Source organism: Miniopterus schreibersii (genome assembly GCF_964146895.1).
Source record: "Miniopterus schreibersii genome assembly, chromosome: 2".
Classification (NCBI taxonomy): Eukaryota; Metazoa; Chordata; class Mammalia; order Chiroptera; family Miniopteridae; genus Miniopterus; species Miniopterus schreibersii.
The window spans coordinates 50,685,436-50,713,282 of record NC_138102.1 but is presented as its reverse complement, the minus strand read 5'-3'; the positions used below and the strand labels follow the sequence as shown (position 1 = coordinate 50,713,282).

The 27,847-nt window shown below is 37.2% G+C and overlaps 1 protein-coding gene across 4 annotated transcripts in view; it reads left to right on the top strand.

The window, feature by feature from the left end:
* SCEL (sciellin) overlaps positions 1 to 27,847 on the top strand; it is a 98,490-nt gene that overhangs the window by 61,075 nt on the left and 9,568 nt on the right. For 2 of the 4 annotated variants that reach the window (XM_081129597.1, XM_081129600.1), the window contains 11 exons: positions 2,012 to 2,071; positions 5,324 to 5,383; positions 5,995 to 6,054; positions 6,952 to 7,011; positions 8,079 to 8,141; positions 11,665 to 11,724; positions 11,868 to 11,927; positions 12,070 to 12,126; positions 19,583 to 19,645; positions 25,174 to 25,266; positions 25,938 to 26,009. In XM_081129597.1, the coding sequence (XP_080985723.1) occupies positions 2,012 to 2,071; positions 5,324 to 5,383; positions 5,995 to 6,054; positions 6,952 to 7,011; positions 8,079 to 8,141; positions 11,665 to 11,724; positions 11,868 to 11,927; positions 12,070 to 12,126; positions 19,583 to 19,645; positions 25,174 to 25,266; positions 25,938 to 26,009 (708 nt within the window). The remainder of the gene's footprint in view (positions 1 to 2,011; positions 2,072 to 5,323; positions 5,384 to 5,994; positions 6,055 to 6,951; positions 7,012 to 8,078; positions 8,142 to 11,664; positions 11,725 to 11,867; positions 11,928 to 12,069; positions 12,127 to 19,582; positions 19,646 to 25,173; positions 25,267 to 25,937; positions 26,010 to 27,847) is intronic. The other 2 variants (XM_081129598.1, XM_081129599.1) reach the window with 2 other exon arrangements.

Genomic DNA, 27,847 nt, shown 5'->3' with positions numbered 1-27,847 from the left:
TTACATTAAAGTAAATTTAGGAAAACCTGCTACATAATCTCTTATTCCGTATTTTCCTAAATAATTTTAAAATGAGCCAAATTTTATACTTAAATTAAGAAATATAAAGCACAAAATTGCAACGTGAGAGGTGTGTGAACAAGTTTTGCTAAACTGATTTAAAGCAAGTACTACTGTGGAAATTAATAAAGAGAATCTAAGGATAGTTACATCAAGGGTCTTTCTGGTCACCTGGCCCTGGAAACATCTGACATCCTTTCAGGGACATTCTTGTTTGTACAAATTTCAGATAAAATTCAAATGCAACCTAACTGCTATGAAGTTTTCATGGTTTTTCAAAGAACTCAAGATCTCAAAACAATCATCAAAGCAAAAGCCAGGGTAGATAAAACTAACAGAGAGTGAGAATTGCTTTGATGTTTCTGAATCCTGGTTATTTTTGCTCAGATTAATTGTGTGATCTTCTCAGTGATATTAAGGGATCTCATCTTTAAGTTTGTCTTCTCTCTTCTGTGTCTGACCCCTGCTGCACTGCCCTTCACTGTGGAGAGTCTGCAGCACATTCTATGTGAATTTACATTCACATACAGCCCAATTAAGTCCCAAATATTAATTTAACTACATTATTTATAGGAAATTTTATAATAAAAATGAATTTAATATCACTATAATAATAGTCTTTAAAATCTTGAATTAATCAATAATATGGAATATATATATGTACACCCATAATACTTTGAAACTGATCTAAACTTTTTTAAAAGAGGTGAAGACCTTGACAATGCTATCAAAAGGAATCCCAGAGGAAGTGAAAATACCACCGGGCAAGACTTATTAGTGCCTTAAATCTGATTTCTGTAACTGACAGTTAATAAGACAAAATGAGTTGGCATTTTAACTGCACAAACATATTTTACTAGCGTGGATTTGGAAAATAGCAATGGGCCACATGGCCTTCCCTCCTTGCTCTAAAATAAAATCACTTACTTTTTAAGAATTGTCCCAATGCTGCCTTTTCTCCAAGATTTTGGACTTTGATTTATTTTTAAGAATGAGTTACTAGTTGAATTTCTTGTGTCCAACAAAAGCACAGTCTAGATATTTTCAAAGTGGAACTCCAAAATGACAAAGATAGCCAAGAGTGAGGTTTAATTAAAACTCTTGTAAATCAACTTCTCCAAGGACGGTGGCCTCAGAAGGCAGCCCAGCGGAGGGGCTGGGCAAGCACACACACTGGGAGTGAGGACACCCCCCCGCTTCTCTCCTATCTCTGGGGTCAGGGCAGCGCTACTCAGCCAGGGTCCGTTTGCTGTCCTCTGCTGTCCCTTTTTGGTTCAGGTTCTACTCCTTTTGGTATCACTCAGTGGATTTTAATGAGGGAAACATGTCCTCTGAGAAGTGGGTCATTAATTTTTCTACCATCTAAGGTATCTCTTTTTTGTCCTTTGTAACTCATCATAACCCAATTATTTTTAAAAGGTTTGAGTTGGGGAAATGGTTGAGTTTATTTGAAAGGATATATTTTTATTATTAAAAATATTTATTATTAATAATATTTATTAGTTTTAATGTTTTAAACTTATCATTATTATTAACATTACTCATATTAAAAAAAACAGAATAGGCAATTATATGTGATTTGTTGAGTAGAAATTTATATCCTGACTGGATCTAGTATAGAACTTTATCTAACTTCAACGCTGACCATTTGGGGTATTCTTACAAGATTATCTGAAGGCAAAGTTGATTTTGTTAAATAATAAGTTTCACATATAACTATGCATTTTGAGAACAAAATAAAAAAAAGATGTTTCTTATTAACAAAAAAAAATAAACTTACATTTTGAGTCTTCAGCTCAAAATGTAAGAGAATTTTCATTTGCATTTAGAGCTTGAAAAATTACAATGCTAGAGAACTTGTAGATTTACCACTTAATTTTTCCAATCATTGTTCACTTGATTAGTGTTTTATTTTAACAACTCTCATTAAATTTTATTTTCTTACTCAAAGAAAACAAGACCTCAGTGGGCATATTAAAGTGAATCCTGAAACAAATAAAAATATCAAGAGGTAAGACACAGCGCTTTTCTCCTCCCTTTGTCTGGCATTTGTCAGCATATTAGCATTCTGAGTGCTTGCATCCAGGAGAGTACACTGAAAATCAAGCCAAAACGGAACACTCTTTTCCTGAAACACATCAGATTAAGCAAATCTATGCAACTGGTACACAGAAATGCATTTTATTCTTGGGTGAAGGTTGCTGTCAGGTAGATTTTGAGATATTAAATGGGAATTTTGACTGAGCTCTTCTGAGCTAGGTGATTTATTTCTTTGTATGTATGTGTGTGTGTGTATAAGAAGTATGTGTATATACAGGGTGGGACAAAAGTAGGTTTACAGTTGTTCCTATTGAAAATAATACAATAAGTAAGAAATAAGAATATAAGAATAATAACCTGTTTCCCATACTCACAACTGTAAATCTCGGTTTGCCCCACCCTGTATGTATGTATATGTGTGTCTATATAAGTAGTGTGTATGTGTAAGTGTATGTATGTATTAATTAGGGTTCTTCAATGAAGCAGAACCAATAGGAGATGATAGATGATAGATAGATGATAGATAGATAGATGATAGATGATAGACAGATGATAGATAGATGATAGATAGATAGATGATAGATGATAGACAGATGATAGATAGATGATAGATAGATAGATGATAGATAGATGATAGATAGATGATAGATAGATGATAGATAGATGATAGATAGATAGATAGATGATAGATAGATAGATAGATAGATAGATAGATAGATAGATAGATAGATAGATAGAAATTTATTATAAGGAACTATCTCATGCAGAGAAGTCTCAAGCTCTGTATTTAGCAAGTTGGAGACCTAGGTCAGCCCATGTTGTAGTTCCAAGTCCAAGTCTGAAGGCCTGGGAACCAGGAGAGCTGATCATATAAGTTCTAGTCCAAGTGCAGGAGAAGACCAATGTCACATTTAGTCAGGCAGGCAAAGTGCCCTGTTACTCAGATATTTTCTGTTCAGGGCTTCAACTGATTAGATGGGGCCTACTCATGTTAGGGAGAGCTATCTGCTTTACTCAGTCTGTGGACTCGAATGTGAATCTCATCCAAAACCCCCTCATATGGAAATAGTTTTAAAACTGAGCTTGTTGGCATGTTGCTGAAAACAGTGTACCAAATATTTCCATGTGGTTTTAGTTGGACTCGTTTTCATTCAGTTAACTCAGTACGTGGTATTATTAGATTCTAAAATGTGTCACTGATGCCTGTAGGCCCAGTCACAGAGCAAGGGCTCAGCCAGCTGAAGAGCTGAGGCACTCACGGTCAGCCAGCGCTGTTCTCAGCAGCCCGGCTTGGTCAGAGGCCTAGAGACTTCTACGATTTTGCAACCAGCAGAGTGAGAAGAAAGCATTGACTTCCTTGGCTACTTTGGTGGTTCGGGGAGGTAACTTGAGGTAGTGAATGTGAACAAGGAGTCCAAAAGACCTGGATTCAATTCTGACTCTGTCACTGGCTAGCTGTGTTTCTGTGCCTCAGTTTACCCATCTACAAAATAGGAATCATAATACTATCATGCCTAGTACATAGTAGATACAAGTAACTGTTAGCAGTAATAAAGGTCAGGTGAATTATGTTTTCTTAATGATTTAGATACTGTTCAAATATTTAATTTACTGTGGCTCTCTAAAAAAATCCTTGTTTTCCTTTATAATTTTTATTAAAGAGAGTATTTTATTAAAGAGAGTATTTCACCTATTATTTTTCACATGTTGGTATGTATGGGTGTATCCGCATGCCTATGTGTGATATGTGTACATATGCATACAAAAGTTCATGGAGATTCATGTGTGTATGGTTATGTGTGCAGTAGTCTGTAGATCTTTTAGAAGTAAAATAAGGTTATGTTTCCTCCCTTATTAAAAGGTCTCAGTATTATCACGTTTCAGGTAGAATAAAATTCTAACCATTGGTGATGGCCTTTTAATTGTTCAATAAAGTCCAGCCAGACTGATCCTTTTTCTATCCCAGGCTCATTCCTGCCTTAGTGACTTTACAAAATTGGAAATTTTAACAATCTTATACTGATATGGACTTTATTTAATATGTTTAAAGAGATCAAGGTCTTGGCAATACAATCAAAGCAAACCCCACAAACACAAATATTATCAAGAAGGAGTCATAATGCTTATTGCCGTGTTATTTTTTGAGTACGAAAACCTGGACATAGAATCCCAGGAATTTTTCTTTTTGGTCACTGGTATTTAAATCTCACATACTTTATTTAAGCAAAAACCAGTCACGTGTTAAAAAAAGTCAACAAGGAGTATTCTGAAATAGAATGGCTGTTCCTGTTGGGTTAATTGTTTCATTATTTGTATGAAAAAGTTTACAATTTGTTTTGCTGCTTTTAGTGGTATACACCTTTTCAGAAATTTGGGTACAAGTAAAAGTTGAGTCAACATCTGGTTGCTTCCAAATATTTGTATCTTTAATATATAGATGCAACACAGAGACTTTATGATACGATCTTAGTAGGGCCACAGGGTAAGGAGAAATAGTAAGAAAAGCAAAATTCCATTAAGATCAGAAGCAGATACTAAAGGGTAACAATAAAGTACTGGCGTGTTCTCAGTGACTATGTAGAGTTTTATATTACAGTAAATATATTTTACATTTAAGAGCTCCCTAGATTTTAATCTTTGTGTTGTTTGTTGCTGACACAGAACTAGTCAAAATTTGTAGTTTTTAACACACAGTTATAAGTACCTGAAGCAGCTACCAGGTGGTATATCAGGGACTTTAACAAACTGGTATATTAATCTTAATCCATTGTTATGAATAGCAAACTTGCTAAAGAATGTCATTTACAAAAGATATATTCTCGAAAGTTGATTTGAAAGTCCCACAGCATGTTGAAATTAGATATTAAGTGGATGCCTTCTGGAATGTTCCATGAGATGTATATATAGACTACTACAAAATGTTTAGTGCACCTGGCAAAGGTTAAGAGTATACCATTAGGTAAATCATCATAGAAACGACGTCCTAGTACAGCCCTTGCTACTGGCACAGTGGCTCCAAGATTAAAATATTCTCTCACTGAGTCTCAGTGAGTTTTAGGGACGGATAAATTCCCACATTCTTCTGCATAGTCACCTTTAACCATCTTCAACTCTTTGGCAAGATCTCAGTAAGTGTTTATACTGTTTCTGAATTTTAATAAATAATTTTACCCACTCGGTATTAATCTCTCATTAACCTCATCATTTCTTTAATGTTTTAAAGGGGCCAGAGTCTTGACAATCTCAACAGAGTGACCCCTGAAGTAAACAGAAGTGACTCAGGGTGAGGACTGCGTCTTATCTTTCTTCCTTCCCCATCTGCCTCAATTTGTGGCACTCATCAGAGCAGCTGTGTTGAAAAGTGTTTGAGTTGGAATCAGAAAGTCTAGACTCCAGTATTTGCATGTGGGTGCCTTGAACACACTGAGCTTAGGCTTCTTTAGTTATGAAATGAGAAATAATGTTTCTCCCACCTTTCATGGATATAAAATCCCCTTAAAGTGAAAATGCACTATAAATGTAAATTATTAACAAAATAGAGCACAGCTACAGCATTAGATGGAGTACTTAGAGAGACCAAGTGAGAGTTTTGGGCAAATCATTATATAATTCCTGAACTGATTTTTTTTTTTAAAAAAACTCAATCTTGCCTACTTTTATGGTTTTATTTTGAGGGTAAATGAGAAACTGAGCCAGTATGTCCATGATTTGTATAGAGGTCATTTTTTTTTTTCCTACTCTTTTAAATGAAGGGCATATATTGGTATTAATTCAAATACCAAAACTTAATAATATAATTCATCTTGAGTACATATATTCTTTAAGTTAAAATACTTAGTTGATTTAATTCCATTTTTATTTACCTTGTATTTATTTGCTTTTTTTTGTTTAAAGTTCCAAAGACCTTGATAACCTCATCAATGTGAATCCAAGAACAGAAAAAAGTGTGCAAGGGTGAGATTTAATAGCTCTTCTTTTTCGTTTCATGCTGACCAGTGCTTAAAATAGAATTAAATCATCATTTCAGCTGACTGACACTGAGCTCAGTGAGAGTTCAAGAGAAGCCATGTAACCTTTACAACCTTACATCTAAAATGTGAACAATTATTAGATGAATCGTTGTTTTTCCAGGATGGACAGGATGCTTTTATTTGCTGATCTGTTTATTTTTCTAAGCAGAGGGGTGGCACAGGAGAGGGGAACGAGAACGGGACTGGAACCCATAGACGCGGGTGTAGGCCTGGCTCTGCCTCACTAGCTGTGCGAACGGGATTGGCTTCTCCCCCTGTTTGGGCGTCAGTTTTCTCACCCTCAAAGTGAGGAGGTTGGGCCAAGTGTTCTCTAGTTACTTCCAACACTAATTCCATTACTACATCCCGATAAGATGGTTGGAGGAATGGAAAGTGCATGCATTCTGAGTTAGGTTACTTAGCTTTTAGTTCCAACCCTGCCACTATTAGCCATGTAGGAAAATCTCAATCTCTCTATGTCTCAGTTTTACTCTTCATGAAATTGGGGTGATAGTTCTTCCTATGTCATAGAATTGATGTGAGGATTAAATCACATAAATTATGTAAATCACTTAGAGCAGCAGTGCCTGGCACATCATAAATTTTCTAAAAACCTTAGTTATTGTTTATTATTTCTATGCAGTTATAGTTAGGGCCAAAAAATATATATTCATGATCAGCACAGAAAAACTCCAACCCTTTGAGATATCTCTGCTTTAATAAATAATTATTTCATAATAAAATATTTTTATAATAAAAATATTTTTAAGTTTTAATAAATATTTGCAACCACATGATGTGAATTGACCACTGATCTGATTATTTCTATAACGTTTTAAAGGGGTCAAAGTCTGGACAGCCTCATCAAAGTCTCTCCTGAAACAAAGAGATCTACCCAAAGGTGAGGTTCATGGAATTCTCCTCTCTCTCCTCTGCTTTTTTTTTCCTGTTCAACTTTAAAAATGTGATGAAATGTATTGCCTTCATAGAGACAGTCAGTGATGGGACCCCAAATCAATAGCTCTGTGTCAGCAACCTGGGTTTACGCCCTTGCTCAGGGCTCCCTGGCTGTGAGCTTTCGTGGAGGGGACAGAATTTTTTAAAAGATCTCTTATCATTATGGGGTTTGTGGCCCATGCCTATGAGAGAAACATCACCCCAAAACAATTTCCTAGAGCCAAGCAGTCTAAAGAAGATTTTCATGTGAAGAAAATTTCTCCTTCCTTCTTCCTCCCTCATTTATTCCCCTCTCCTCTTACTGTCTACCACTGAAAAAAAACTAAAGTTAGGAGGTTATTTTAAAAAAATTATTCTTAGTTCATTGTCAGTTTATAAAATGGAATAAATTAAAGATAAATTGGCTCTCCTTCACAAACCCAAGGATTACTTTTTAAACGATTCCTAAGAAAATTAGCAACATAACATTCTTATACTTGATTAGAATATTTTTGCATGACGTTGAATTTGTTTCTGTCTTCTCAAGAAGTTAAGATGCATTATACAATGGAACAGAAGTTGAGAAAAGCATGGCAGAGCAACTCCAAGCTGCCTTTTAATTCTTGTGAGGATAATGTTGGTGAAAAGCGCTGTGCAGATGTAAGGAATCGTGAACAGAGAGAGAGGAAGGGTGTTTGCAAAAGGAAGCATGGGTTTGGCATCCCGTTGCCAGGGTTTCAATCCTGGGTCACCCTCAGTCACTTCTTAGGTACCTGGCCCCTAGGAGTGTCTTGACTTCTCTAAAGCTCAGTTTCATTGTTTATAAAGGGGGGAAGGGGTAGTAATATACATCTTATTAGGTTGTTTTGAGAATTTTAAAAAGATAACTAATGTATATAAAGTAGAAACAATACATTTATCACTTTTAATCTAAGATTTCATGGAATGATTCAACTGTCAAAAGGAAAAAATGCCAGTCATAAAATTTGCTGATACCAATTGAATTTGACCTTTTATTTTATTTTGTTTTAGCAGTGAACAAGGTCTTGATAAACTTATTAATCTAAGCCCCAAAGCTGTCAAAAACATGGCTGGGTAAGAGAAGGATTTTTTTTCTTTCTCATTTTCTTTTCTTTTTTTGTTTTGTTTTGTTTCTCCTTAACTAAGCACAATATCAATACAAATGACTTATAATCATTCTATTTACAAATTGAATATAGTCTTTTAAAAGCATCACAATTTTTATATGTCACTGGAAATTTAGATGATTTATTTGTTAATAGCAAGAAAGAAAGGCAGCTGAAAAACTTATATGGTGGTAGCTTCACTTTTTTCAGCCTCAAGTAAAGCAACTGAAGAGAGTGATTGTGGCAGGAATCTAACGTCTATGTGCTGTTTGTTTTGCAGAATTGATATTAATGCCTTTGTCTCTCAAATTGATTAAAATGTATTAATGATAATTTTTTAAATGCCTAGACACTTCATTAGACTCAGCACCAGCAAATATGATTCACCTTTGTTTTTGAAGAGTATTTTCTGGTAGTTAGTGGAAATTTTATGAGGTTTACTGTTTCTTAGATGGTTTGCTGCTCCCAGCAAAGTTATGGACCTAAATTTTGATAATTCTTTAAGTAGTATCTGTAAGTTGATGAAATTCACTTTTTGTCTCTGGTTATATGAAGATTTTTATATCATTATGCACTATTAATATACAAATATATATATATCTTAACAATGTTTTTATGATTTTTCTTCTTGAGTTTAATTGGTACATATGAAAATTTTAGAGGTGAAATGAAGGAACCTCAGAGAACTCATAGCCCAGTTAGTTTGAACATTTGAAAAGATGTTGCATTTGAATCAAACCAATTCACTGAAGAGGAATTTAAGATTCAGAGAGATTAGGTGATTTGACCAGGGTCACCACTAGAGAGAACTAGTGGACGACAGATAGTAGTTCTGTGATCTGTTAGGCAGTGAATAATTGCTGAGCACCTACTGGGTTTGAAGCTTACAGCTGGTATCATGAGTAGTGCACTAGATATAATTATAGGCCATGGACACCAAAAAGAGAATTCAGTAGACATTCTGAATCCTATTAACAGCAGGCAATTATCATAGATTAAAGGTAATTATGGGGCACAGAGATGTTATTCCAAGATGATAATAGGTTGTCAATTTAATATATTACGTTTTGGAATACTCATGTACTGCTTGCTGGATGTAGAATGCATTGTTAGTGCTTTACATTTAAAAGGAAAAAAAGGCATTGAATAGCTAATTGACAAGCAGTAAACTTCAGATTCATAGATTCCTAGAAATAGAAGATGTTAGAGGTGGTCAGAGCCTTAGAGATGATCCAATCCAATCTCCTCATTTTACAGATGAGAATACTGAGGCCAGGGGCAAAAATCTGTCTTCCCTGAGTTCTTCTAATTTCTAGCCTAACTCCCAGCCCAACACCCATTCTTTAAATCACAGCACACAGACTTAATTGAGAACCTCAGGGAAACAGAGGAGGCTATAAAGCTGGGATTGTTGCTCTTGCCATGGGACAGCCAGGAGGTGTCTTTTATTGCTTTATAAGGTCACTTGAATGATTCCTTCATAGATGACAATGACACAAATGTGCAAATAACTGTGAAGCATTGCACAGCTTTTAAACTACATGGAAGTAATAATAGGTATTAATAGTCAGATGTATGCCTTTACTAAATCCTTAAACCAAAATAAATGAAAGCAGTGACTTGAGTTGAAAAAAATGTTACATTTTTCCTGGATAAAATTTAGATATAAGATTCCTGTGTTTGCAGGGACCCAAGGGCCCGAAAAAAAAAAGTTGATAAATTTGTTGTTTTCAATTCACTGAGATAAATTGCATGATGCTCTCAATCAAAGCAATTCAGGCCTGTTATTGAGATCCTTGTTTTATTAACATTTAGGACTATGGATAGAACATAGACATTTATGTTTTCTAAGTTAATGTTTCTCAAACTGTGGGTCGCAACCATTACAGGGTCTTGTAAGTAATTTAGGGAGTGTCAATCAGCATTTTTCCCAATTAAATAAAATGAATTAAATAGAGTAGAAAATGAGAGTTCTTCTTATGTAGTGAGGGTGTTATTTCATGAAATTTATGTTTTATTTCATGTGTCTGTCTGTCTGTCTGTCTGTCTGAAAAAAGAGTATTGGGCTGTGATGTAAAATATATTTATTTATTAATGGTCTTTATAAAACAGTAGTTTAAATATCACTGTTCTAGGTAGTTGGATGAATCAAGATTTTTATGTTCAGCAGAAAGGTTAAAATGGAAGTTCTCATGTTTGCAGTTAATTTTATATATTGAAAGATTGTGGCTTTTGAACATATTATCTCCTCTACAAAGTTTTATTCTTTGTATTTTTTCTTCTAATATGTGCCATTAACCTAATTTTAAGGATTTTTGTCTTTCAGGCACAGTTTAGCTTTATGACAGATTTTACAATCAGTAGTTTTGTTTGCAATGGGTAATTTTCATATGTTCATCATTCTTTTAATAGTATTTGTAGATAGCAATTAATTACCTTTGAGAGCATTATTATTAAAAATAATTCAAAACAGCGAAAATCCAGTGAGGGGCTTTCTGTGTACCCCAGAGACAGGAGAAAGGTGATGAATGGATGGAACGGAGGGAATCCGGGAGCTGGGGGAAGCACGCGGAGAGGTTGGGGCTGGGGGGATGCAGACCTTTCTGATGACTGACCTCTAAGTGGCTCCCCTTCCCTTGCATCAATGTTTTTAATGAATAAAGTATGTTATATTTTTGTATGATGAGAAAGCATTGTTGGAGGGAAGGAGGTACAGATATTTGCTCTCCAAGACCATACTGGGAGCAGGTGTTATCAGTACTGGGATTTCTCGACAGGACAAGCTATTGTATTCCTTTGAATAGATATTAAAAAGGGGTTTAGAGGAAAGCTTAGAAAAATCACAACTTCCCAGCCCTAAAAACAGGCATCATCCCGAGGCAGTGAATGATAGTAAAGCATATGAAAGCAAATAGTGGCCTGTGACTGGGAAACAGAACTTCAAATAGGAATCAGACATTTCAGAGGATGCCACTTATTTGACTATGAGCAACTGAGTCTCATTTGGTTTGTCAGTCATCAGAGAGGGAAGAAAACTCAATTTTGAGGGATTGCTGGAACTCACTTTTGCCAAATCTTATGTTAAGGATAATCCCAATTTTAGAGCTTATTATTTCTTAAAATATATTTTGTTGGTGAATATGATTTTTAAAACAACAAGGACACTAGAGTCAGTTTGTGTCTTCATAAAGTTAAAACATGTCAGGGGGGAAAGTTCTGAATCCCCAGACGTCCACTGTGAACACATGGTCAGTGTGCCCTGGGAGACCCGCTCTGGCAGCAAAGCTCGTGGATCAGAGAAATTTTTCTTCTGATCCAGCATCATTTGCACTCCCCTGGGTTGGTTAAAGAACTTACTTCAAGGCTGTTCTGTGCCAAGTCAATACATCTCAAACTAAATGACAAGATAACACATCCTTTCTTCCTATTTCCAACCAGCTTAAACCCCGATTACCTCTAACTTCGCTGCTTTAATTTCTTTCCACTTAAAGAAATCAAGATCTTGACAAGCTCATCAAAGTGAATCCTGAAACTGTCGCCAACAACCAAAGGTAATAGAACTATATTAATTTTTGTGCTTTCGTCAGGAAGACTATGGTGCCTGATTAGTACATCACGCAGATTTATAACTTTAATGATTTTATTAAAAGAACCTTATCATTAATGGGCAATCTTTTCATTTTTCCATTTAAAGAAACGAGGATCTGGATAACCTCATCAGAGTGAATCCGGCAGCGGTCAGGAGCAATCAGAGGTGATCACATAAAAGCAGTCATTTCACGTTTCCACGTGTCTGTTGTCCCTGGGTGCAGTGGGTTTGCAATGTTTCTTTGCTGAACTAGCACTACCAAAAAGCCCATCACTAACTTCAGCTTATTTTCTTCTCTTTTGAATAGCCAAGACCTGGACGACCTCATTAAGGTGAAACCTTCAGCTCTCAGGAACACGGAGAGGTTAGTGACTTTGCCCAGCTATCTTGACATGTCCTCAAGGTCCCGGGTTAGGTATTTCCTCTCCCCTCCCCTCCCCTCCCCTCCCCTCCCCTCCCCTCCCCTCCCCTCCCCTCCCCTCCCCTCCCCTCCCCTCCCCTCCCCTCCCCTCCCCTCCCCTCCCCTCCCCTCCCCTCCCCTTCCCTTCCCTTCCCTTCCCTTCCCTTCCCTCTTGTCTCTCATCTCTTGTCTCTTCTTTTTTTTATTTATTTTTCCTTCTTGAAGCCTTTTATTTTCTTTAGTGTCAAATGGGGGACACATTTACAACCCAGGTGTCTCCTGTTCAGCAAGGAAACATGTTGCACTTTTCTGGAATCAATTGCTTGATGTTAGACTCAGTTCTGTACTTTTTATTTGCACTAAGGCAACTTAGTGTTTATTGTCTTTAGGAAATAGAATGTCAGGACTAAAAAGAAAAATGAGTGAAATTAAATTAGAAAATGTATTTTGGAGAAGCTGAACCAAAATTACGGTTTACATGGATACCTACAGGGATGGGAAAGGAAATTCAGGGTCTTCAAAATTACAGACCCACAGCTAGCGTGGGCTCGCAGTACTTCAGCAGACTTTAGCCTTGGACTTCCATTTGAGTTCTGCAAATATCTTATAACTCACCATCTTTATGTCGTATCATTCACCTAAAGGGCTTTATTAATAGTTAATAGATAATGCACCTGAGTGCATTGTATTAGAAGTCCAAGTTGTTCTACTGACCTGAAATTTTATCATAAATACATAGTTGGGAATCATAGTCTCACTATTCTGAAGTGAAGACAGCAAATTAACATATGGAACCATTTCTTCATAGCGTATTGGTTGGTGCAGATTTTCTTTTTATTAGGAACAGTTTTAGGAGTGATTAGGTTTAGCAACCACATGTGGCTACTGTAGCAAGCTCTTCTCTCAGGGGACCACTCCATACAATGTTCTCTCTCGCCCCCTCTGCTCTTTCACTCTCCCCTTCTCTCCCTTCCTCCCCCCTTCCCCTGACCTTCTTCTCCCTCCCTCCCTCTAGAAAATGTGCTGTGTTGACAGACAATGGGAACTGTCTCATAAGAATTTTGCCTTTTATTGAAAGAGGCTAATTTTATAAAAATGTTGTTTGTATCAGCAACTTCTGATAAAATATCTATAAAAGGAAGACATTCTCCTTACACAGTCAGGATTTCTATTTTTAAAAATTTAAAATATTGGCCATCATGCTATTTTCAGATGGCAGCTTGATCCACAAATGTAACCTAAGTGATATCTGATGATTCTCTAGTATTTACATCAGATTTGATGATAATCGACTTGGATGTTCAAGAATTATCCCAGAACAGACAAGCAAGAAAGACTAAGCTGCCTGTTTGAAAAAAGTGACTTCATTCAGTTGGTTCAGCCACCTGTGTCTATAATGCATCTATCCTGCCTGCTTGGTTTTAGTGGGTAAAGAGAGGGGGCATTTTTAAGTGCCTCCCAGTGGGAATAATAGCCACAAGGCACTTTTACATCCAATTCAATGCAACGTGAACCCTGATTATTTAATAGTTAACAGCAGCGAATCAGAGTTCTTTCTGTGTGATTTTGCTGACATTTCCAAGAGCTGGATATTTAATTCACAGTTAGGGGCGGAATAAACTTCAGTCATCGATCAGAATGTAAGCAGGTGTCCCTGAGCTCCTTCTAGGAACACAACAACCTGAACACATGCAGATGTGCACAGAATTTTCATCCAATCTGGGGGAAGCTGCAGGCTCTTTGCAGTGACAGTTTCATATCATCATGAACTAAGACATGTTAAAGGGAGATAGTCAATTATTTGTAGCCTATAAACTGCTGCTCCCGAATGAAGGTTGAAAAGCACCTAGTGACAGGCCTTTACAGTTAGAGAAAGCATCCTTCATCTGAAGTAGGAAAAAGTGCTCTGAACTATTGGAAGTATTGTACTCCCATCTTTTTAAGGGTTTCCTGTTTGCTGAGACATACCTCCAAGTTTCTAGTGTTCTAACAAGATCCCCTTCCTACTGCGTATTTCTCATAGTTCTGCTCAAGACAGGAAGCGGGAGGGTGTGGGAGAGGGTGACGCTGATTCTTTCCATTGCTTCATTCCCCATAATCAACAGGTTACTTGGGATGCTTCTAATTATCTCAGGAACTGAGACCGTTCGTCATCCCCACAGCTACGATAGTCTAGATTGCTGGTCAGGCTCCTAACTAGTTCTTCTCTTGCCTGTTGCACTTTCTGCCTTTCAGGCCATTCGCCACACTGTAGAGCTATCTGATCACATCGTTCTTCAGATCAAATCCTTCTGTGGCTTCCCACTGCCATAGTCATTGTCATTGGACAACAGCCGTATCCATAGCCTGGTTTCCAAAGCCCACCCCCCTCCTCTGCAGGCCTTCCCCCCCATCCTCTGTTGCGTTCCACCCACGGCCTAACTTGCCCACACTCCACAGTCCTCAGTCCCGCATCGCGATTGTGCGGGGAACTTCTGCTATCCTTTAGGCCTCAGCTTAGGTGTCTCTCCATCAGGCTCTGGAAAGCCCCACCCCACCCACCACACCTGCATGGGGTCCCTCTAGATGTTCTCAAGCTCTCTCCTTTCTGTCCCATAGCATTTGTCTCTTAGAGGGAATGATTATTTAATCATTTCTCTGCAGCTAGAGGATTTTTAGTGGTGAGATTGGGTGTGTTGTTCACTTCCCCATCTACAGTGCATAGCACAACGTGTGGCTCGTATAGGTACTTAATACATATTCTGTGAATGAAGGGGGAAATCTGAAACTAACCAAGGCCTGATAATCATCCACCTAGATAAAGTCTATTGCTTTCCAGCTCTAACATCCTGAGTTCCATGTGTGAAACCAGAATGAAGAAATCTGGTGTCTTCTAAATGGTCTCCTTTCGCCAACCGCTATCTCCTGCTCATGACATAATCCCAGTGAACCATGGTGAATTAGAGCCATTAACATTCTTGATCACATCTTATATTCAAAATACATAAATTTTCCAATTTCTTTATGGAACTGTTAATTGCTTTAATATATAATCTTTGACACTCCCTCATTGAAAAAGAACTGTAAAAATATATAAAGCTGGGCCCATTTGGGGATGTCAATAGAGTTGAAGAATTTTATGGTTATCTCTCTGTATTCTATACTCCTTTCAGAGGGACAAATATTCATTTTAAACTACAGTTAAAGCCTAAGATTTAGTTCTTGGCATAAAAGAAGTACCATAGTAAAATTTTTATATGGAGACTCTTAATTTTGCAAATGTGTTTGATACTCTACAAAAGCAGTTTAAGTAAGCTGTAGAGAGAGGAACATATTGAGGCTTTTAAAAAGTACCTCCCACGTCTCATGAGAAAGGAAGAGCAGTTGGGAGTGAGCTGCTAACTTTCTCTCATACAGTGCTTATCCTAGGAAAAGTAGTATAGTAAGAGACAATAATTAAAGGGGGTCAAATATATGGTGACTGAAAGAGGCTAGACTGTGGGTGGTGAGCACACAGTACAATATACAGATGATGGGTTATAGAATTTACACTTGAAACTTATGTTATTGACCAATGTCATCCCAATAAATTTAATTTTAAAAACAAGACAATAATACCTTGGTCCCTCAAATCTCTATTTTTTTCCCTAGTAGGCTCTGTAAAGGAGTGTTATATTCCTTAATGGGACAGTGCAAAATGAATTACGTAATGACAATGCAGATAAATGCTTAGATACAAAATGTGTGCTATGACTCTATGTAACAGACAGCTCATGTTTTCTCCCAAGCATTTTGAAATCTACATAAAGAAAAGTATTTTTAGTTGCTATGGTTAACAAAATTTCTTTTTAGCACTTCTCACTGTATCCACAGAAAAGTGATGATTTTTCTTTGAGTTAATTCCAGCTGCTCATAAACTATAAAATTATAAGGTGCAATTGACACAAAAAGGTTTTGGAATCAAGCCTTTTGCTCGACCCTGAAGCATTTGACTGGGCTTCTATAAAAATCTTTTTTCACACTTTGACTCACAACTCTTCATCTTCCGCCACAGTGTAAAAGACAGGGTGTAAAAGATGTGGTCTTAATTAAAGAAGGGAAATTTTTTTATATCCTTCAGCTTGGGAAGTTGATCTTCTTGTATCGGATCTTCAAACCTAGGTGATGACATCTATCAGGGTAAACAACCAAAGCAAATACACATTTTGTACTTGACAAAATCTGGAGCTTTTTACTTTGCTTTAAATTTTAGTATAGATTATTCAGAATTCAATCTTATAATCCACCCACCAAACTTGATATGTGAAACTGTTTAATAAAAATACCACTAATAATATGGTTTGTTCAAAGACCACTTTGGGAGTGTGCTTCTTTGAAGGTGTGCATAGGCTCCAATTTTGACTTATCTGCCAGTAGTTATTGCATTTGTAAGATTCTAGTTTCTCGTCTTTCCTCAGGTTCAGGCCCATTCCCATTCTCCTTCACAATAGCTAGGGTCCAAAAGGACTTGGGAGGGGGTAGGGGAGGGGGTGGAAGTTGGGGGAAAGGCGTAGGCAGAGCAAAGACACAGTGTCTGCAGCAGCCAGGAGTGAAAAATGCTGGAGGAAGTGAAGATGTCCACCACCAGGCTGAGAAACTAAGCCTAATCATGTTGCCAGGGCAGAAGCAGATCTGTATCAGTTTGCTAGGGCTCTATAACCACAACCACAGACTAGGTAGCTTAAAACAGAAGTTTATTTCCTCACAGTTCTGGAGGCTGGAAGTCCAAGATCAAGATGTCAGTAGGGTTGGTTCCTTCTGAAGGCCGTGAGGGAGGGGCCTATTCTAGGCCTCTCTGCGTGGCTTGTAGAGGGCTGTCGTCACCCTGTATCTTCACATTGTCTTCCATCTGTGTGTGTCTGAGTCTAAATTTCTTCTTCTTATAAAGATACCAGCCATATTGGATTAGGGCCCATCCTAATACCTCATTTCAACTTGATTGTCTCCATTAAAGACCCTATCTCCAAATAAAGTCACCTTCTGACATAATGTCCTTAGGACTTCAACATATGAATGTAGTGGTGGCAATGAGTGGGGGACATATTCAACTTAACAACATCCCAAAATAAGGAATAAGCCAGGGCTGGGACCTGTGTAAAAACAGAAAGAAATATTTTCAATTCAGGGATGAAGTAAGGCAGGTTCTGACACAAATGGAGGTGAAATGTCCATCACGGGCTTTACCGATCATTTTTATGTGATCATGTGCATGCTATGTACCTGGGTGTAGATGGAGCTGACTGCCCTAAAGGTTCAGGGTCTAATACCCTCCCCTTAGGGCTCCTTTAATGTCCTTCCCAGAGCTAGGTAAGGTAATAGTAGATTTCCCCCAGAGATGGAGAAAGAGAGAGTTTAAATTCATTTCGTTTAATTCCCACAGTATTTTTGGAGCAGCTACTATGTGCAAGGTGATGTTAGGTCATGGTCATGTGTCTCTACTCTCAACTTATAATGAAAAAATGGTACTCAGTTCATCCAAGGTTAGCAGAGAATCACTTCCTGGGACAAAATTCTAATTCCTCAAGATTCACATTTTCTGGTGATCCCTCACTACTCACCATGGCCAACTCTCCCAGTCCAGCATTCCTAGGAAACGGGATTATGAAATACTATGACACTCCACTTTTTTATTCCATTATCCCGAAATATTTAGTTAAGTGTTATTTCAAAATGTTAAGGGGAGGATCACTTAATGCCTAGGATATTACAGTGGCCCGGAGGCTGATAGGGTGGCTCTAGTAAGTAGTGAGTGACCATCAGAGGTGAGGCAAATGCAAAGCCTTGTGTCTCCATTGCTGAATTTGAAGGAAGTGATCAGGGAGGTTTCCTTACAACACAGTTCTAGCAGTTATGTTGAGGAAGTCCTTTTTGAAATTTATGTATTCAGGCTGCAGAATCAAATGATTTAGATATTTCTGAGAGATTTCTGTTGAAATCCTGTACATTTTACATATATTGATTGGCATATTTCCTACACCAAAAGTGTGCAGCTGGTATTTTATTTTTTCAGTTTTTAAAATCTAGTTTATTTATTTATTTACTTTAAAATTTATCTTTATTGTTGAAAGTATTACAGATGTCCCCTTTGCTAGTGTTTTAAATGTGGGGTGTAAGTGTAGTTAAGGAATGCTGACTAACTTGCAGATTTATCAATTATCAATGGTTTGGATGTTATAGAGAAGAATATTAAATTTTATTCCACATATAAGATAAATTTTAATACTATTTTCCATCCTTATCAATATTAACTTTTTGAGTGAGAGCCCTTCTACTGACTCTATGTAAAATAATCTTGTTTAAATCTACTATTCGGGATCAGAAGAGAGATTTACAGAATATGAAATTAATTCCAAAGATGTGAAAATTTAGGGTAGCAAGAAAAATGAAACAGTAGTCCCTCAAAATTTTGGAATCAATAGCACCTACTGCCATGTCACTACAGTGCTATTAACTATAATTTATTTATGCTTATTCAGTTCACCTACAATTGTCGTCATTGTGTCCACACATTTTATCTACATTAACTCATTTATTCTCACTGCAACCTTATAAGATTCGATATTATTGTCCTAGTTCACAAAAGGAAGCTTAGAAAGGTTGTCAAACGTTGCCCAAGGAGAGAAGGGGGATAGATGGCCTCTCTCTGACTCTTAGGCCATGCTCCTAACCAGCAGGGTTCATGACAAAGGCTTTTCCAAACTCATGAAAAACTAATCAATAATTCTCAGTGTTATAGCAAAGATATACTGTAAACTAATACATAAGTAACATTTCAGAGGATACTTATATCTTACAAAAATGTGTCAAATCATAAAGGTAGCCCAAGATTGAAGAGTGTAATTGTCCTATTTATCCTGTACATTATGAATGATTGAATCAAATTTGGGTTTGATTTTTCATGTTTCTGTAATCCAAAAAGCTGGAATGAAGTCTCTAATTAAATATCCAAGAATTGGTTTCAGATGGACAGGTGGCTCAGCCTCAAATCTTGACTCTTTTACAAATTAGTTAATTGACCTTGGAAAATTCACTTAGCCTTTCTGAGCCCCAGATGCTGTCCTGCAAGATTTGTGTCATCTGAATGAGATCATCCATATGGAAATACACAATTAGTACTTTGTGACACAAAGTAGTACTCACTGAATGTTTGCTGAATGTGAATATCAATCGGTTGTTTCTTTACAGACCAGATTTCTCAAACTTTCCAAAGATTAGTTCTTTCTCTCATAACATCATGCTCTCATGTTTGAATAGTACAGATCGCTAGCTCAATGTCAGATTTTCAATGTCCCATATCTTTGTACCACAATGACTATGTCTAAGATTATATACTGGTTTTTAAAGTTTTTATTCATGTTTTTACTTCCTAAAATTATATTGTAACTATTTTTTTTTTCTATAGAGATCGGAACCTGGAAAATTTAATTGAAGTGAATTCTAACGTGTCCAAAAATAAGAATGGAGGGTAAGGCTTATTATAATTTATTTTTGTTTTATGAATTCCATATGAGCCTGTATAAATTTTGTAAACTTGGAATATTTTCTGAGGAATTGAACTATAGTATGGTGTTTAAATATAAGTACTATCTTAACACACACAAAAAAAAACATGTACAGTGTGATTAATAAACTGAGATAGAAAAAATTATCAAAGTTTAAATTCTGTTAAAATTTCTGAGTAAAAGCCTGCTGTCCTATTGCTTAGTATAAAAGGCATCATGAAAATTCAAATTTCTGCACTTGGTCTGTGAAAACCTATTTTTACTTGCTGTTGCTTGGTAGGTTTTCAGTGGTGCAGAAAGCACTCTGAGAATATCTTCCTTGGATGCCTAGTGCTAAAAGAATAAACAAATTCAGCACAGCCACAAAGCAGGACCTCATTTTGAAATTTCTTTACACCACACAGTATAACGGCTTTAAAACTATTGTGCCTTGGTTGCTTTTACAGGAAGGTTTTGGTAGAAGCTATACTATATTGTTGTTACAGACTGTTTACATTTGGGAAGAATAAAAAAATTATTCCATGTTTAGCAATTCCTCCCCACCACTCGTGGGGAGGACCCTAAAACAATAGCGTTCTATTTTGTATCTTCCTAAGGTGCAGCTGCCTTTTCTGTTTAAAAATTTTTTCAATGTAAATAAATGATATTGTTGATAATTTGTGCAGAGAATAGAAAATCAGGAAAAGAGATGGATTGTTTATTTCCCCTTCCCCCCAATATGTATAAGAGGCTCTTGCATCTAACAGGTGGTTTCTTTCTGTTCCCTTAATTCCCCAAATCATCTGCCTTCCTTTTTTTTTTTTTTTTTTTTGGTGGTATTAAGTGATCCTTCCATAGAATGAGAAAGTAAATTTTCAATAGCATCTATTTATCTTGGGAAAAACATTCGGTACTTTGGAAACAGAAACGTGCTTATAATTAACCGATCTCATTCAAATATTATTTGGAAGTGGTCACTAAAAAAAAAAAATTCAAGTAAATGATTAAGTGTAAGGTAGGAACTTCCCTCCTTTAATGTGATTTGCGAGGTGCTCAGGTGTCCACGAGCCGCTAAGGAGGGAGCAGACCCCACCCGAGCCCGCGGGCAGGGATGCAGCTTGGCCTGGCTTCCCCGACCTGCCCCGGAGGCCGCACATTCGTGACCGGAGCACACTCCATGGGGGGACCTGGGCATTAGCCCCAGGTTTTGGGTCATTAATATGACTCAGCTTCTTCCTGCATGTTGGCCTTCGCTGTTTTTCTCCTGCTCCTTCCTCTGCTTACTGGCTTCCTTGTTCCCTGTGCTTTGGCTGTTTGATGACCAAGACCTTTCGATGCCTCCCGGTTCCTGCTGCCTCCCATCGGCTCACTCTAGCTTCCAGGGGCGTGTGGCAGCGAGGGCGTGCCACCTGCAGAGAAGGGTGGAAATGGAAAACACCCTGGGGGGCTCCAAGGTGCACACTCTCCTTTCCCTTCTGCAATTGCATTGGCGCCTCCTACCGGATGTAATCCAACTGTCACATAGACACCCAGTGGCAGGGTGACCGTCATGTTCAGAGGCTTTCACAGTCACCCCTACAAAACCTTCTGTGGACGCCTGAGTTCTGTTTCTAAGTGGTATGCATTCTCCAGTTCTGCTACAATCGTGTATAGGTGTGCTTTCTGCTATTTACAAATTAACTGGTAAGTGTAACCACTGCCCAAGCACTGACAGAACAACTGTAATAAAATTTTTCACTTGAAAAAAAGTGGAAAAAAAATTTTTATACCTATGTATTCTAGCTATCCAAAGAAAAGTTCAATTGACTCTCAAAATGAGTAAATAACAGAAAGACACTGAGGATCAGAGAGTAAGAGAAACAATCAGATTAGTAAATTAGAGCAGTGGAATGGACCCAAGTGTTCAGGCATCAAGTCCTCTTTTCATTGTTCTACGGTAGTTCTTCTTATGTATTTAACATATTTAATTTTTACAAGAGTTCAAGACCTTGACAGTTTTATAGAAGTAAACCCTAACACGGGTGATACAAAATGGTAAGGTCTTAATGAGCTTTTATTCTTTATGCAAATAAGATTTACCAAGTTTGCAGGGATAAGGATGTTTATCAGTTGAAATTGATTTTGCTGTTTAATCTCAGGTTGTTAAGGTTAAGTTAATGAAAAAAATGGACATCTAAATAAGATTCCTGGGTCAACCTACTAAACTGAGACTTGATTCACTTTATGAATGTATTTGCTTTGTATAGTAATTGGATGCCCACGTAAATATCTTTTCTAATTAGTATATTCACAGAGTTGTGCAACCACTGCCACAGTCAGTTTTAGAACATTTTCATCACCTTCGAAAGAAGTCCCACACCCATCAGCAATCACACATCATTTTCCACCAACCCCTCAGCCCAGGCACCTTCTAATCTACTTTCTGTCTCCATAAGTTGCCTTATTCTGGATATTTCATACAAATGGAATCATACAATGTGTGGTCCTTTGTGACTGGCCTCGTTTACTTAACAATGTTTTTGAGATTCATCCATATTGTAGTATGTATCAGTATTTCATTTCTTTTTCTTGCCAATTAATATTCCATTGTATGGATATACAGCATTTTGTTTATGTCTTCCTCAACTAATGGGCATTTGGGCCATCTCCACTACTGGACTGTAATTCACTATTGTGAACAATCTGCTTTAAACATTTGCATGTAAGTTTTTCTATGAAGCATGCTTTCATTTCGCTTGGGTATATACCTAGGAGTGGAATTGCTGGACTGTAGAGTAACTCTTTATTTAACAGCTTGAGAAACAGACAGATAGTCTGTCAAATCAGCTGTTCCATTTGATGTTCTCATTAGCAGTGTTGTGGGAGAGTTCCAGATAGGTACCTTTTCAAGCTGAGTTTCCACTGCAGGAAACATTTTCTTAAGCGTAATTCCATTTGGATTCAGTAAGATCCAACACAATGTTTGGGTTTATATATATATATATTTTTTTTAATTCTCACCTGAGGATATTTTTTCCATTAATTTTCAGAGAGTGTAAAGGAGGTGGGAGGGGAGGGAGAGAGACAGAGAGGAGAGGGAGAGAAACATTGATGTGAGAGAGACACCTTGATTGGTTGCCTCCCACACACACCCTGACCTGGTGGTAGGGAGTGAACCTGCAACCCAGGTATGTGCCTTTGACTGGGAATCAAACCCGAGAACCTTCTGTGGGTGGGCCGACACTCTAACCACTTAGCCATGCTGGCCAGGGCTGGGTTTATATTTTACAGAGTTGTTATTTAATTAAGAAACAAAGCTATGACCATTAATCAGAACTTATAATTCCGCAATGTTTCAATGAAGGAAAACTTAACAATAAAGCTGTTAGGGGACAAACACTGTGAGTCATGAGTTCTCTCCTATGGATATTGTTCAAGGCATCTGAGAAGAATACTTTGGCAGAGAGTCCTCTGTTACGCTGGCTCCCAGATGTTAGTGCACATCAGGATCACCTGCTGGGCCAGGGCTCACACTTTGAGAACCTGTGCTCATTTGAGTAAGGTGTTGGACTGCCCAACCTCTAAGCAGCGGTTCTCAACCTTGACTTGCATGTTAGACTCACTGGAGAGGTTTCAAGCAATTAAATCAGAATATCTGGGTGTGGGACCCATTAGCATTTTAAAAAGCGCTATAGATTATTTCATTGTTTGTCAAAGTATTGTCTATTATTATGGTTCTAAAATTTTAAAATGTGTTATTACTTATTGGCAGCAAAATAGAATTTCCTTTGGAAAATCTATCACCATCTCATGAAAAAAAAAAAAAAAAGGCATGGAAACTATCACAGACTCTGGGAGACTAAAGAGACATGATGATTATGTGGAAGTGGTATCCTGATCTGAATTCTGGAAGTGAGAAAGGATATCAGTGGGAAAATGAATGAAATACAAATGAACTCTGTAGTTTAGTTAAATGCACTGTAGCAATGTTGATTCCTCAGTTTTGCCAAATGTACCATAGTTATGTATGATATTAGCACTAGAAGTTGGGTGAAGGGTATACGGGGATTCTTTGTACTATCTGTGCAATTTTCCTCTACACTTAAAATTATTCCTAAATAAAAGATAGATTTAGCAATCTATCATCCTCCAAACCTACTTCAGTTCTAGAGGCTGAAGTCCACAATCAAGGTACTGCCAGGGCTGGGTTCCGGTGAAGCCTCACTTCTTGGCATGCAAACGGCCACCTTCTCACGCGTCCTCAGATGCCTTTCCTCTGTATATGCACACACAGAGAGAGATCTCTGAGGTCTCTTCCTCTTCTTATAAGGACACCAGTCCTAAGGGTTTAAGGCTCCATCTACCCTTATGACTTCACTTAGCCTTTATTATCTCCTTAGAGGCCCGATCTCCACATCATACTGAGACTAGGGTTTCCACATCTGAATTTTGGGGGACACAGTTCAGTCCATAACATTACTATTTGCAAATTACTTCCCTCTTCTATTTGCAGTTTTTACAAGCTGGTGATATTTGATTTTACATTGCTAAGGACCATGCAAACACATTTCAAGCTCACTGACACCTTTTTGTCCTTTGAAGCTGCCTATTTGTTAAAATTGGGTTTTGTACTATACAAACAATTCCTAGCTAGGTTTATTATTCTTGGAATGACATTTTAATAATCACATTAGAAAACCTTCTAATAATTTTAATTCCACTTTCTCAATACTTAGTGTCATTTTAACTCAACTGTATGTTTTGTGAAACATCTATCTTAGAACTAGAAGATGATTTTCCATGTGCCAGAGATGATAATATGTGAACAAATGTTTTCCTCTCCCTTAAGAGCTCTTTGGAAATGTATGAAATGGCACGTTTGCAAAGGATAAGGCATGATTAAGAGCTAAACTTTCCTTTTGGGTTTCATGTCTCTTCTATATTAGAGTTTACTAACATGGAGGAGGAAAGGAGCTAGACCTTTCACTATTCCTGCCTTAGAACTTTTCTGTGTTTCATAGGAAAAAGCAAATATGCCTACATTTTGTTAAGCATAGTGATATTTTGAGATTAGCAGAAATCTAGGTCAAAGTTCTGCAATCTTCAAAGTATTGCTTTCCATTAAAAATAAAATGAAAATTGGAATTTCTCCAAGCAACCTGTGGATAATTTTCATTAAATTGATACACTCTCAGATATATTGTACATGAAAAGCTTTCTAAAATGGCACTACTATTGTGAAAATATTACCGAAATCGATTTCAGATGGTTCCTGCCTGAATGAAAAGGCTTGTATCCTGGCACTAGGTGATGCGCCACACGCCTGTCGCTCATTCTTGAAGGCACAATAGTGGTCTTCGTAGAGAAGTAAAACAGTACATGTATTCTACTTGCGCACCTGTGTGGAAACCTGGCAAACGTAAACAGGTTCATGTTACTTGAGCAGAATTTTAATAAAATAAAAAATTTTTAGGATAAAAAAAATTCGAAGTAGCTTTGATTTAAAGTACCAAATATGTGTTTGCTTCCTCAGGCCAGATGGCCAACTCAGTGGACTGACTGATGCTTCAAAGGACAGGTCCACCAGAAGCGCTGCCCATTCGTATGAAGCCAGGAAGAATTTCAGGTAGCACCATGGTCAATTATAAAACAAATAATAAACATCACACATACAACCTGACCCCTCTTTTGAAATGCAGGAAGTTCTAACTTTCTCAGTGGCTAAGCAGGGTTACACGAAGGTGTTGAGGTAGCAACTGGGTTGTTGGTAAGTTGTGATGTCTGCATAGGAAAGTGTAGAATGTTATTTTTCCCTAAAACGTCTACTTGTTTGTTTGTTTTTTTAAAGCATGATTGGGACATTGGTGTTGACATTCTTTAGGTGGACTTAAAAGTTTCATTAAATCAGATGTTATTATGTTAGTGAAGGCCCCTTTTTGTTTGAGGTTTGTGGGGCAAGTATGGTTTGGAAATATGAATGGGACATCAGGGAATCAGACACTAAAACATATTACACAAATATTCAAAATAACCTTCATGTTCTACAACAGATTTAGGGAGTGACCAGTTTTCATAATAGTATTCTGGAAGTAAGCCAAGCTAGTGGGAGGTAGGTGCAAAATGGGAGACAAGGAAATTTTGCAGAAATGGATTAATACCACTTTAATGTTTATATTTCAAAGGTTATAGTTTAGAAGTAGTATAGCATTTTTTGCATTGGTTTGAATAATAGCTTTGTTATTTTAAATTATTCTTGTAATTAAACTTTAAACACAAGGTAAAATGTATCTTCCTCAGCTCCAATGCTGACCCCAGGACCATGGGACCAAAGGATACTGTTGTGTACACGAGAACATATGTGGAGAACAGGTACTGGAAGTTTATTTAAAATATTTTTCTATACTTATAATTTTGAAATGATCTCTATTTAAGAAGAAATGGTATTATTTTAGAAGATGCTTGCTTTTTTCAAATAGAAGACCATTTAAGAGTACATTAGATTCTAGGTATATAATGCTTTATAATGTTTCCAATATTAAGTAGTTGTCAAATAATCATAAAAAGTCATTTGATGGACTAAATATTTTAATAGAGCACACGTTTAGATGACAGGATAGCCATTTGAAAGTTTTCATATATGTTTATGTGAGAATGTGACTATATGTTTATAACTAGCTTTATAAAATCACACAAAAATGTCTATGCTGATTTGGAGTTGCATTTTAATTAAATGGTTGTATCCACTGTTGTTTACCTCTTATCTGAAATAAAGGGTATAACTTTTGGTAGATATACTCTGGCCCAAATTACAGGGAATTCATGTCCCACAAAATCTGCTGGTTGTGTGATGGATGTTGTGGACAATGTCGACCAAGGTCAGGGGTGCACAATTCATTTGATTTTCAAGGAGAATAAAAACAAGAATTGGTCTAATTGTGGGGTAACGTGATGGTGGGGCATGCAAATGCAGACATAGGTGACGTGTGTTAATCAGAGCCCATTTCAAAGACACCAGGGGGCAGAGCATCTAGGAGGGCTTCCAGTGGGAGGGGACCGAAGGAAATTCAGTACATTCAGTATCAGAAGGTGAACAACCATCCAAAAAAGAAAAAAGAAAAAAAGAAAAGGTTTCTCAACCCCACACATAATTTATCTTGTAAAATGCACCCCCCAAATTTGATTTTTCTGCTGAATCCAATTCTCCCTAAAATCTATACTGAGTGCAGTGCAGTACAAAGGCCCTGGAATCAGACTTGGGGTTCAATCTTTGTCCTTTACCGACCATGTGGCCTTGACAAAGCTACTTAACAGCTTCAAGTCTCAGTTTCCTCATCAATAGAATGGGAGTAACGATATATGTGCCATGCATAAATATGTGCAAACTCTTACTTAGCATTGTGGGTTATGTTTTTCATAAAGTAGATTCTATTTCTGACAGCAATCTGCCTACGGGCAGTTTGGAGGGAAAGAGAGATTTCTCATTAAAAAAATCCCAAGTGAGGGTGGTGGCATTATCACTCACACTATGAAATAATAGAAGCAGATTGCTCCCAATCCTGATATACTCACAGGTAGCATATGTACTTGGGAAGCAATTATGAGCGGCCAGGTGGGTAGCGCTTTACAGATTTCATTTGTCTCCAGGAAAGAGTGACATTTACAAACTGGAGCAATGAAAGAAATGGAACAAAGAGGACTTTTTAAAATTACACTCTTTTTTTCTTTGCTTTCATGCTAAACTAATCTTTCTTGGATATTTTTAAGTAAAAATAAAGACTTCTGTAGCTTGTGTAAAAGTTGAAGAGTCTCTAGTTCTCCACGTGAACCGTGTACATGTAAATGTGCTTGCACTGGCTCTCGCTTTATGCATTTTCATTATGTTAGGCTGCCTGTGGTTTTCTTTTCGTAAATAAATGAGGGAGGTGCAAGCATACATTTCATGAAAAATGAAAATATCTTTTGCTGTGCATGCTTGCCTCATTCTCTATATACTTGGTAGATATGTCAGCTTATGTCAACTTGGAGGTAGCTTATGTATAAGTATTTCTCCAGATTTAAAAAAGGTATCAGTATATTGTCCTGGCTGGTAATGTCACAAAGAAAATACTAATAAGGCTGCGTGAGGAAGTGTGTGTGCTTTCTCACCTGCATATGGGTACATTAATACTAGGGAAATAGCTCTGTTCTCACATGTCCATATGTGTTGT